The 12,836-nt window shown below is 41.5% G+C and overlaps 1 protein-coding gene across 1 annotated transcript; it reads left to right on the top strand.

The window, feature by feature from the left end:
* Positions 1-1,229: 1,229 nt before the first annotated feature.
* On the top strand, positions 1,230-3,722 carry LOC308139535 (CAAX prenyl protease 2-like; the record flags this gene model as incomplete). Its single annotated transcript, XM_080508995.1, has 8 exons — positions 1,230-1,339; positions 1,433-1,535; positions 1,694-1,777; positions 2,340-2,418; positions 2,525-2,692; positions 2,868-2,939; positions 3,350-3,412; positions 3,502-3,722. The coding sequence occupies 8 exons, from the start codon at positions 1,230-1,232 to the stop codon at positions 3,720-3,722; spliced, it is 900 nt and encodes a 299-aa protein (XP_080365121.1).
* Between the last annotated feature and the right edge of the window lie 9,114 nt (positions 3,723-12,836).

The following is a 12,836-nucleotide window of genomic DNA, read 5'->3' as shown; positions in this document are numbered from 1 at the left end:
AGTTTTTGAAAAGGGAGAATTTGAACTCCGAACTAGACATGTTGGTGTTTGTCTGTCTTCTATTCCTGCCAGGATTTAAGCTCTGTGTTCATCCAAACAGGCCCAGGTTTCACACTGAGTGAGAAAAAATAAAAAAAAGAAATTGGGAAATACCTTTTTCCTGTATTTATTTGATTCCTGTTGATAAAGCATTGATGAGAATGACTTTATATTGTTAATATTGGCTACAGAGTTTAAAATGTTACCATTTTCAGTTGGTAGTGTGCCTCGAGATTTTTCCAAAGAAAAAACTGTGCCTTGGCTCAAAAAAGGTTGAACAACACTGGTTTAGATACAATAAGAGTGTGTTGCCTTTACCCATTGTATACCTCCCTGGTGGTCTAGTGGCTAGGATTCGGCGCTCTCACCGCCGCGGCCCGGGTTCGATTCCCGGTCAGGGAACGTGTTTTAACACACAAAATGTCAACCAATTAACTTTGCTGATATATATAAAAAAAAGTACAATAACAAATAACTTAATGCAAAATTCTTAACAAACAATTACTACATTAGTTTGACATAAATTAACATGTTTTGTCCATTAAGATGAAAATAATTTTGAATCAAATAAGCTTCCGGGTGTTGAAATGCCAATGTAATTTGGTTGTACTATTTCAAACAATCTGCACCTCCCTGGTGGTCTAGTGGTTAGGATTCGGTGCTCTCACCGCCGCGGCCTGGGTTTGATTCCCGGTCAGGGAATACTATTTATCAGGTTTAGTTTCCCAAATAACTCATTTATCTGCTCCACTGTGATTCATGTCTTCACTATAGTATTAAAAAGCAAACTAGCTGAAAAAAGAATTTCACTACTTATAAATCAAGCTCACAAAGTTTACAACATCAAACCAATATACTGACACCAATTAACTGACATACTAGAAAGCATTATGCTCTACGTAACGAGTACAGAAGAGAGACATGCATCAGATGTATACGCTAACGGTGCTTTGTATGAAAGTGACCGTTCAGGCTGGCTTGTAGTAGAGTATTAGAGCTAATCAGCTTCCTCCTGCAGCACAGATCTTCACTCTTCTAAGACCTGCTAATCTGAAGTGACAGGCAGGATCGAGGTAATCCAATGCGTGCACCTGCCAACCCTAACCTGCGTTTAAAGCTATCTCTCACCTGAGCAACCTCCTTAGTCTTCCGCAGCTACTTGCAGACCCTCGTCTCCGCGTGGCTTTACAATGCAGGGCGAGCGCACCCACGCAAGGTGTTGGGTGTGTGTGCTGAGCTGCTTTCTGCTGGCCTGTTTCTATGTTGGGAGTTTGTACATCTGGAACAGAAACTTACCAAGGTATACACTCGCTCCGCTGTCTCCAGACAGTGCTGCAAGGCTGCCATGTCGACCTGTGCGTGTATGTGTGTGTATGTGTGTGTGTGTGTGCAGAGACCATCCCAGGGTGATAAAGCGCCGCTGTGTCAGTGTTCTGTTGGTCGCTGCTCTGTCACCTGCAGTGGTAAAGATGTGGACACACTGGGCTGAAGTCAAGGTGAGGAGATGTTATTGCAGAAACCGTGCAAAAGTCTATTCTTATTTGTATTTGTATTCTTATACAGTCTTTCTCAAAATATGACCTCTGACCTTACAAATGAAAGGACATTTCTACAGTCACACTCATTTCTTAGTATGCAAACACATTCTTTCCAGGTTGATGTTTCTGTGTTGGAGTTGATGGGCGTTCGTATGAAAGGTTTGATTCCTGCACTCATACTGCCGTTGTTGCTAACAGTGGTAAGTCAGGCAACTCAGAATTATCCTTGAAATGAAGTTGATTCAGTAATGTTTCATTGCATCGTTTCATTAGCCTGAGATCACTGTGGTAACATGAAAATTAAAGGACAGACAACCACAGAAAAAAACGGCAATCTTATTTTATGGATGATTTCACAGTACTTAGCTGAGGGAACACATGGCTCTGAAGGAAAGGAAAAACATGTTATTAATCCAGTCACATGAACACCCAGGAATAATTTTTTGTATTAATGTGGTCAGAAATGAAAGTAATCAGAGCCAAGCAGTTTTTCAGGAGCTCCAGGAATGACCACGCTGTAGGTCCCGTTTCCCTCTTACAGCATCCTCAAAGTGCTGCTTCAAGTCAGGTCTGACATTTCTGAGCTTCAATTTCAATTCCCGCTTCTGTACAATGAGGCTTTCCAGTTTCCATTCAATTCAGCAGCGGTATCCACCACACACAAAGTAATCACCCCAGAGGTTCCAGTTCTTCAACTTCAATATTTGTTTTTATTTACTTCCTCTGGGTGTTTTAAACAACTCATTTTATTTCATGCATCAGGTTTTTTATCTCGGTCCCCTGGTTCACTCTGCCATGGACAATCCTGATGGTTTCACTGGAGAGCTGAAGTCAGCGCTGGGTGTGTTTCTCTCTTCATCACTTCAATGTTCTGCCAAATTAAATGGGGTACGAGAGTTTTGCATGTGTGCCTCCATATAATGTTGTCATGAGGTGTATTTTCCCAGATGTTGGGTCGTGGAGGTTATGTGTGAGAGACGCAGTGTGGCTCAGAAACCAGGTGGTGGCGCCACTGACGGAGGAGCTGGTGTTCAGAGGAGCCATGCTGCCCATGCTGGTGCCCTGCACTGGACCCACAGCTGCCATCTTTACAGCTCCACTGCTGTTTGGTGTAGGTATGGCTGCAACAATTCCTCACCAAAAGACAACTGGAACCTGCAATCAGCTGTGTTTACAACTGTTTCATGGTCGACATTTAGGCTGCATTATTGTTTAACAGTGATTTTGGTGGTATTTGGTGGTTTCTGGTCTTTTTTTGCAGTTCATTGCTACTTTCTTCTCTTTTTCCAGCTCATTTTCACCATATCACAGAGCAAAGGCGCCTTGGCAAGGATAGCATGCACGTCATCCTCCTGGTATCAGGTCAGTTTCCTTAAAGTCTGTTTAACTATATGATAGTGATGTAGAAAAAACTTACAAGCGCTGAATGAGGCCACAGTGGTTTATTGGTTTATTGATGACTGTCTTTCTGTATTCACCCTCTGAGTGACATGCGACCTGTAAAGCGTGTGATCAGTCAGATCAATAAAGGGCAAGAGAATGAGCATTGGTGTTGAGAAGAACCAGTCTCAATGAACAAAGACACAAATTCAATCCAAGAATGTGTATTTAATGCAAATCATATCCTTAATGTAAAATTCAATTCTTGTATGTTTTCCTGACCAGGTGCAGGCTTGGTAAAAAAAACAAACCAAAAAACCTAAACTTATTTTAGTCATTCAATCACACGTTTGTACCGGATTTCATTTGTTTTTGTTGCTGTTTTATTTCAGGAATGCAGTTCCTTTACACAACGGTGTTTGGTGCTTTTACTTCCTTCATATTCATACGAACAGGTGAGATGAGCGAAGCAGTCACTCTGTACTTCCCAACATACTAACCTCTTTACACGCCTCATGAAAATCTGTGATTTGTTCTGCTAAAGGTCACGTGGTGGGTCCAGTGTTGTGCCATTCCTTTTGTAATAGTCAGGGCCTACCTGACATCAGCGCTGCCCTGCAACACCCCCAACATTCACTTCTGCTTCCTTTGTATTTACTGGGCGCTCTGATGTTTCTGGTGCTGCTCTTCCCGCTGACGGACCCCTTCTTTTATGGTGCCAGTCCCATCTGCAGCCTTGCTCTTCCTCCAGCATCTGTATGTTAAATTAAATGAAATAAAATACACGCACACCCTCATATTTAAGCCTGCAAAGCCTGGATTATACTTTGGTATTTTTAAATCTACAAAAATATATATAGCTTCATAGTGTCTGTGAATGCATATCTGTCGGTGGGTGGGTGGGGGAGCATGAGAAGCGAATGGTTCTAGCAGTTTAGACATTTCCTGCACGGTCGAAAATATTTCCTACTGTATTGAAACTTAACACCAGTACAACTTTCCCTGGCTGAGACGGAGAAAGAGGTGTGTGTGTGTGTGTGTGTGTGTGTGTGTGTGTGTGTGTGTGTGTGTGTGTGTGTGTGTGTGTGTGTGTGTGTGTGTGTGTGTGTGTGTGCGCGCGCGCGCTCGCATGCGTGCGTACGTGCATGCAAAACTGAGAAAAACAGATGACCTGTGAGAATGAATGAGTGAAAGGGAATGGCAATGGAGGAGACAGAGCCATAGAAAAGGACATTTACCCCGAAGGAGAGACACACATCATTGCCAAAACATACACAAAAGAAACCAGAGCGGAGAGAGAGGCGGCAGTGCATGCTCATGTTGTCACAGAAAAAAAAATGGTTGGAGGAATGAAACTAATGAAAGAAGAGGGGAAAGAATATTCTGAAAGTCGAAGCAACAACCAGAGCAATGCCAACAGGAAAGAAGAGGGGGAAAAAAATAAAAGGGAAGGTAGAAGGAGAGCATGAGGAAAAGGTTTGCGTCTCCCCTGGGAAATTGAAAATATGGAGTAGCAGAGCAGAGGGAGAGGAGAGGAGGTTATTTAGGGTGCATGGAAATGGTTGAGAGGTGAATGGTCATGTCGGACAATTAAGATTTATGAGACAGCCCAATGAGTTACTGATCAAAACCGTGTTTACACCCTCAAAGTAGTGAAGGTCGAGCAAATGCACATATACCTCAGTTACAGTACAATCAGGACTAAAACGAGAATCTTATATTTTTTTAAAGGAATTTCAATAAATTCAAGCCTCAGGTATAACAGGTCATCCATTCATGAAGTAAAAAAAAAAGTTTTTACCGCTTATGATTTGTACATTAAAGAAGCACCAACTCACAGGGAACTGATGTGACAAAGTAAATATTGTCCACAAAGTAGCAAGAGCAGATCCAGAGAATCTTTAGATGCTAGGAATACCAATAATTATTTTTGGGAACAATGGCACAGAAATTTGTATTTTTTTTTTTAAATCAAGCAATCCACTGAAATCACTCTTTATTATTTAGATTATATGCATACATAAAAGCCCTGTTTGGTTCAGTAATGTGTTTGTTTTGGGGTATTTTTTATATTTATTTCACTATTTAACTGAAAAAAAAAAAATGTCCTCTAAGGGAAATCATCAACTTTGAATAGGAACAAGAAAGTACAATAAACTTATTTAATGTACTTCCTGTTCGTGTTTAAAGCCCCAGGTGAAGAATTCACTTCTCAAAGGTGGTATTTGCCAGTTTGTGTTCTCTAATGTTGAAGTAAATACAGTTTTACTTTTAAATTTACACACCAGTCTCATCTATGTAAAAGTAGCAGGTTTATGTTCAAGTAATAGTTTGATATTTTGGTAAATGTACTGTATTTGAGCTGTACCTTCACCGTAAAGCAACAGCAAACGATCCAAATCTGATCCAGCACCCCACATTTTCAATCACTGCCTTTAACACAAATAAAAACCTGATGTTTGAGGGCCTCTAAATATGCAATCAATCATTATAATGTAGATTGAACAGAATATGATGGCATAATACATTTAGCGGGTTAAAAGCAAATATCAGAAAGCCTCGTGATCAGTTATTTAAAGTTATTAATATAGTGAGTCAAAGTCCAAAACATTGCACTCCTCTCAGCTCTATTTAATGTCAAACAAAGACAAATGTGGTTTTGATCAATGAAACTCTTGCTGGCATCCATCTGCTATTTGTCTGCTGTTTATTGAAGAGCAAAATAGCATATAATGGAGGCATATCCTCGTGATGTTCCATCTCAATGACATTTCAATGAAGTAATATCTGCTTTGCCTTACTGACTGGTCTACATCTGATTTCTATAACTGAAATACTTGTGCGTAACAATGTAATACCCCCACTATTTACTATACCTAGTCATCGCTGATGTCAAACAAGAATCTATCTTCTGCTTAGCACTGTTATAATTTGGAAAAGGTTGCATTTAACAGGATTAAAGAGGATCTTTTTCTCATCTTTATTTATTTAAGGCTCAACTGCTGATTTGTCATCGTGCGCCAGCTCCGCTCTACTATCATACATTTCAACTCTGTCATACTTGGGATCTTTCCAGTGACTGTTCAGCTTCTGGCTGCGGAGCATTTAGAGAGTTGAGGGACATCACTGCACAGGATCGGGGTTGACAGCAGTTTAGGCAAGGCGCGACTGTATGTGCTACTAATGTGTTATTTTTCTGGAGAAGTGCTAGAATCTAACAAGTTCTGGCAACCTTTAGTCACTGCCTTAATGGGACAGTGTGCTGGAGCCGAATACTTCACTGTTGGGAGTTTGACTGGGAGGCGGGCGAATAAAGGGGGGGGGGGGGGGTTGTGTTTGGACTTTTTTACCCACAACAAGTCTGGAGAAAGATTTAGCTTTACCTTTTGGGAGTAATTCACCTTTTTGTTTTTTGTTTTTTTGCAGATGCTGAGTCAGACAGTTTATAGTTTAACTGCTTTTATTTTCAGAAATGTTGTTTTTTGTGTGTGTGTCAGGCATGCAGTGAAATCTGAGTCCAGGTCACATGAGGGATGGACGTAAGTGTTACAAAGCAGAGATGAGAAGATGCTGTTAAAATAAATCAGGCCAGTTGGTTTATCTTAAAGGTCTGACACATCAGACGCCGGTCTGTCTCCTTTGCTGTGTTAAACCTTTGTGTCCTGTCTCCTTGTCTGAGGAGTCATCATCCTCTCTGCTCACTGTTAATGCCTTTACCATCACGAACACAAAATGGTTTATCTCCAGAGGAAGACGACTGCAACTTGAGAGAAACTACAAAAAGAAGTGTAATGTGTCCGTGCATGTCTGTGTGTGCACATACATGGCCGTGTCTACGGAAAAGCTGAGCCTAACCTCTGGTAAAGGAATAATCTGTCAGGAATTATCCTCTCCCACTTTTCTCCACTCGTTCTTCCTGCCTCTCAGCAGTTTTTAAACCTTGACTGTGTTTGTCTAAGGTTTGTTTATACATGTGCGATTCTTTATGTGCTCTTTTTCTGCCGGCTACTTGATAACACATGCATCACTGTCACCTGAGCCTGCTTGCCCTGTTACTTTCATTGCTGTTTCTCGAAACCAAACTGAGATTTTCAGACAGACAAAAGAGTGCACTATCTAGTTTTGGGGTAAGTAAATGAAAGAACTTATTAGATTTTCCGAACTATACCCGTGCTTATCTGAAGATCTCTCTCCACTGGCTAATGGCAGTGGCCTGTGTTTGTACTGGGCTTTTCCCAGGTGTGAACAGGAGTCAAACTGGGCATAAAGGAAGCCGGACATGGCTGAAAAGACCCGGCTTCGTAACCCGTTCTCTTGTTTAATAGAGCTCAACTAATTCTACCGAGCAATCAGCCATCTTGACACGGAGCTGTGATGGAGCGCTACCAACTATTTTACAGCTACCACTAAAACCCTCCGAACATTTTTAGCCGATGGGGTCAGTAACTGTAGACTTCATCTGGCAAGCGTTTATGCCCTCTGGATTCAACAACTGGATTGCGACCCCGGCTTGCTCAGATGTCTGTGGTCAAGATTTGTTGACGGTTTGGGTGTGGAAGGACGGCATCGATGTCTGCCGTGAAAGATGAAACATGTGGGCTTTTTCGGGAGAAATGGATAAAAGTATCATCTTTTTCCTCCAAAGAAATCACAAGGAATACCTACCGTCCATTATTCAACCACAAGGCTGCTGCTAATTGTTTCAGTGTGTGCATATGTGTGTGTATGTGTGTGACCGAGGACACCGACGGTTGGGAAAAATGAACAGCTGACGTGTCCGGCTGTCTTCGTTAGGATGCAAACGCTTCAGTAAGCCCGGATGGTTTGAGTCTGCTCCAGCCTGACACAATGCAAGAGGAAATATCAATAACAACGCAGTTTCCCATCAGTTGAGAAGTTCAGTCTTCATCCACTGACTTTAAATTCCCTCCATTTGTTTTACATGCAGTTACAGGAAGGTTGACCTATACTTGAGTTTTAGCTATAAATCACTATAACAGGGGATCACTTCTTATTTTCTGCATACGCTCCACGTTCCATACGAACATAACATTAAAAAAGTAATCAACATTATTATTGCCAATATGCTGCATGTAATAACATCTACATAATAACAGCATGGTGCACCACGCAATGCTTCAATGTACAAATATGTCCATACATACCTTTCATTCATAGAGCTGCTCCCCTTTATCTGTCATGCCTGAAAGAAACACACACAGTCATATACAACCACATGCCGCTCTGCCGGCCAGTGGAGTGGCTGGGGTTAATGGGCAAAGTGTTCAGGTTCAGCTCAGCACTGGTCGTGACAGCAGAGGTCAGAGTCATCCACTATTGAGTTCTTCTCTTTCATTGCAACCACACTACTTAAAACGACATGCTTCTGGGAATAAAGTGGATTTGGACAATCAGGGAAATATTTTCTATTTAAAAAAAAATAAAAATCTTCAGTTTTTTTACCAAAGTAAGTGCAAAACCCTAAATCTGTGTCACCAGATGAGCTCATCGAGTTTCATATTCCAGTCGGAGTCTCTGTTAAGCCTGTCGATGTGGCTTGTTTTTGAGTAAAAAGTGCCAAGATGATTTTTTATTTTATTTTTTTTGCTTTATTTAGAGGATTAGCAGTATTACAGCTGGCCATTGGTTCCACGGTCACTTCTCCCCTTTCTGCACATGAGCAGGCATTGAACTCACGTTAGCTCCCTTAACTGGAAAATATCAGTCATTCTTACTGGGTTCCACTTAAAAATGTAGTGGCGTTACTTTGCAATTTACTATAGCAAAAAAAAGCAAAAGTTGTGTTGCTTTTGATATTCTCTCTTAGTTAGGATTTCTTTTTAGTTTGACAATATACAGTAGCTGCTGCTCTAACACATTAGCTGAGCTGTCAGGCTGTCAGCACTGTGTGGCTCAATCGACAGCACGGGTGTCAAACTTATTTTTCTTCAGGGGGCCAGATACTACGTGTCCACCCTGTGAAATGATGGCTGAGATAGATTATTATCAATAAATGTTTCCCCTTTGTTTTATAGTATATGAAATTTTAATCAATCGTTATTATACAAAACCTAAAAAATGTTAAATGCACTAAGACAAGAAAAATGCCAGCACGTCAAGGGCTTCCTGGTGTAACATGTTGAAAAACAAAGGCCTCTAATATGCAGCTTTTAACGTTTGGTTTCTTTGCAACTAAAAATGCAGCAACTGGGTTTTTTTTTCTGTCGAAATCATCAGAAAAATGTGAAATCCTCTCTATAATAATGTCTCTCTGCAGACTATTGGTGGCAAAATCCATATACTTCTCTAAACACATGATTCCTTCGTGGAACATCAAACTCACAGAGACTTCAGTACTTACAACTGCTTTATTACTTTCTTTATATTAACCAGTTGCACATTTTTGCAAGCGGTTTTGCATTACTGTAACAGTACACTTTGTAATATTTGGTTAAGAACATCAGTAACCATTGGTTATGGTCAGTTAACTTCATTAAAGGACTTTGTATTCTTTGAGTAAAACATTTGAAAAAATACAAATGTGGTGTTTTGCTAAGACTTTTTTGGACCTCAGATCATAAAAAAAGGCCTGAATTTGCTGTTCTCCCTCTCCACTCTTATCCCCTGCAGATTTTCACTTACTCATTGAAATATCTAATTAACTACTGAGTGGATTGGCTCACGTTCTTCCGTGAGGGTTCACATCCTGAGTTTGGCTGAACTTACACTTTTATGTCAACGCCATCTAAAAGTTCAAATTATTTTTTTTATGTTGAAGGAAAACAATGCTCGGGTGGTCAGCAGTATGATTTGGTGCAGACATTAATTTTCCCCACAGTAGGAATTTTAATAACTTTTCCATCTGATCCTCTTTTATTTTGTGAGGAAGAATGATTTTGACCAGACTGAGTACAAACAAAAATAATGTTTGACAGACTTTCTGTCTGGTGTAAAGTAATTCATGTCACATGTTTTCTCAATGGGGGAAAAAAAAGAAGGTAAATAAAGCATCATTTGTTCAGATTTTATGCTTTAGTGGGCAAGTGACTGTATTAGATAACTTCTGGATTTCTCCTGTTTCTTCCAAACTAATAATTATAGCTATATGACACACATGGAAAACCTGACTGGAGCAAGTGTAGCGCTTCTTATTTAGGTTGTTTTGGCCCATTGACATGTCTTGTATTGAGACAGTAGAACTCAGCAGTCTGTAGTCAGTCTTTTACTCAGTAATATGTTCAATGTAGGGATTTTATATTCTTGAAAATTTGGATTTTTTTCGAGATATACTATTCTATGTGAATGGATCATGAGTGGTGAATTAATTCACCCTTAAAAGCCCTACATTTTGTTTCAATCACATCTGAGTTTGATATTTTCAATTTCCAAGTGTTTCTGTGAGTTCTGTGTTAAGAGTTAAACGGTCACCAGAGAACATCGAATCAAGAACAAGCTATTGGGTTGCTAAAAACAGAATGAGAGACTGAAGTGGAAGGTACAGTTCAGCTGCTTGGAAGCAAGAAGAGAATGTATCGCAGCCAGAAAGGACATGTGGCAAGGGGCTCGGAGTCAAGGAAGGAGAAAGTAGGCCGTGACCGAGGAGGCTGCAGTGAAGAGGTCTGTGAGTCCCATTAGAGGTCTTCGGGCTGAGAGATGGCGCAGTCTGGATGTATTGTATGGAGATTCATGTGAACGGGGGGAATTGGGGTGCAGGAGAATGGAAAGAATTGGTTTTGTCTGTTTTATCAATTACACTTCAGGAATGTGTCTCTTGGGGCGTGGCAGTCTGAGCGGGAGGAGGAGCCAGCCGAGCCAAATGATAGAATAAACACACCAAGAGTGGGAGGATTGGGTTAAAAAGAAAGAGGTTCTGGGGAAAAGATTGCTGATTTGAAAGCAAAAAAAAAATAAAAAATGAAGCTTAAAGAAAAGAGTGGGACAGAAGAAGATAAGGTAACGGTGGAGAACGGGAGGATGTGAGAAAAGAGATGAGGGACGAGGGGATGAAAGAATAATAGGGGAAGGAAAAGAGCTGAGAATGGGGTAATCCAAGAAAAGCAGAGAAAGATAGGATGAGGGATGTGGAGGAGGAGGAGACGAAAGAAAGAGCAGGAGGAGGGGGAAACGAGACCAAAAGGCTCTTTAGGTTCTCTAGGATCCTGAGGTTTGATGTTTGCTCCCCTCTCCTTTCAGTTATTGTTACATAACTGGAAAAGACTGCTGAATAGTGAGATTGTATATCTGTTTTCTGCCAAAACCAACACACCACAGGCAGGCGACTCATCCACTGTGGAGTGAGCACGCAGGCTCAGACGCACAGCAACTAGCTAATAACCGATACAGCTGCACATGGGACGGCGCGACTTTTCCATGTCATCATCCTTTGTTAAAAAAGCTACAGAGGGTGAAATCATTCTGTCATTTTTGAATTAGCATTAAACAGCCCTTCCACGCCAGACTTGGAGGAACACTGCAGACCATAACGATGACATAAACCTTGCACAGTTGTGTTGTGGCAGATCACACGGACTAAAATGAGATCAACTTTTATGTGAGGTTAAATTGTGCAGCAGCTATTTGTGCGTGGCAGGCTATTTTTGCTGCCGGAATCAGTGATTTGTCCTCAAAAGCACACGTTTTAAATTGACAACTTTCCATTCAGGATTTCATTCTTCAAATCACAAGCCATTGGTTTTATTTGATTTTCATTGGGTTTGCTGGCTGCATAAACACATGGATAATAAATATAATCATATTTTTCTTTGGAAAAATCTAACTCGGCTTTTGACTTTGCGCCAGACTTGTGGATGTGGAGGATCGCGTGGCGCGCAGTGGAGGTACCCCCCAGTTACTCCCGCTCCCCAGTTACCGAAAGGTCAGGCTGATGCACATCTGGCATTTCCTGTTTCCTCTTCTCCAGATGCCCTCGAGTGGTAGCCACACACACACACACACACACACACACACACACACACACACACACACACACACACACACACTGAGGGCCACTTACTCCTACACTTAAACATCTGTCCCCATATGAAGCTATTTAATAACAGTGTGAGAGCAAACTGAACGCACACATACACACAGAATGTGCACAGGCCAACAGGTATTCCATACTCAAAACCTTTCCATTGGACTGTAAAAATGTCCAGCTGCACGCCTTTGGTAGAAGAACAGACAAGAGACAAAAAAATTATATGAGTGGTGGAGAAAAAGAGGAACGAGGATAGAGCTAGAAAGATGACAAAGAATTAGATTAAGAGAAAGAAAAGCAACGAAAGGCAGAGAGATTTGGAGAGATCATTAGAAAGGCAGATGTGGAGGAGACGGAGAAGGAAAGGGAGAAGAAAAGAAGGGGTAGACGATCTCTGCATCTCGCAAAGCTGACAAACACTTTCCACTCCTGTGGATGCTATGCAGCATGCACGACTGACTGTAAAGGTTGCGTTGCCTGTGTGTGTGTGTGTGTGTGTGTGTGTGTGTGTGTGTGTGTGTGTGTGTGTGTGCGTGCGTGCGTGCGTGCGTGCGTGCGTGCGTGCGTGCGTGCGTGCGTGCGTGCGTGCGTGTGTGTGTGTGTGTGTGTGTGTGAGTGAGTGCATGGAAGTGCCTTTGTGTGTCTGAAGCCATGGGCGAGATGGGGGACAGAATGATGCCGTATGGTTTTCATAACTCTCTGAGGGTTTTCAATTCTCCTAACCACCCGCTCAAACCCCCCCAACCCGTCAACCCCTCCAGCCTTCCCTTATACACTCACACACTTCACCAGCCCCCTCTTCCAAAAACACACAATTCTTTTTCCTCTACGTAGACTCCCCCCCCTTTTCACCCTCCCCCATCTTTCTCTCATTCTGAGATTCAGTCAGAAAGCCAACT

Source organism: Blennius ocellaris (genome assembly GCF_963422515.1).
Source record: "Blennius ocellaris genome assembly, chromosome: 14".
Lineage (NCBI taxonomy): Eukaryota > Metazoa > Chordata > Actinopteri > Blenniiformes > Blenniidae > Blennius > Blennius ocellaris.
The sequence above is the reverse complement of the archived record's forward strand: the minus strand, read 5'-3'. Positions and strand labels throughout refer to the sequence as shown.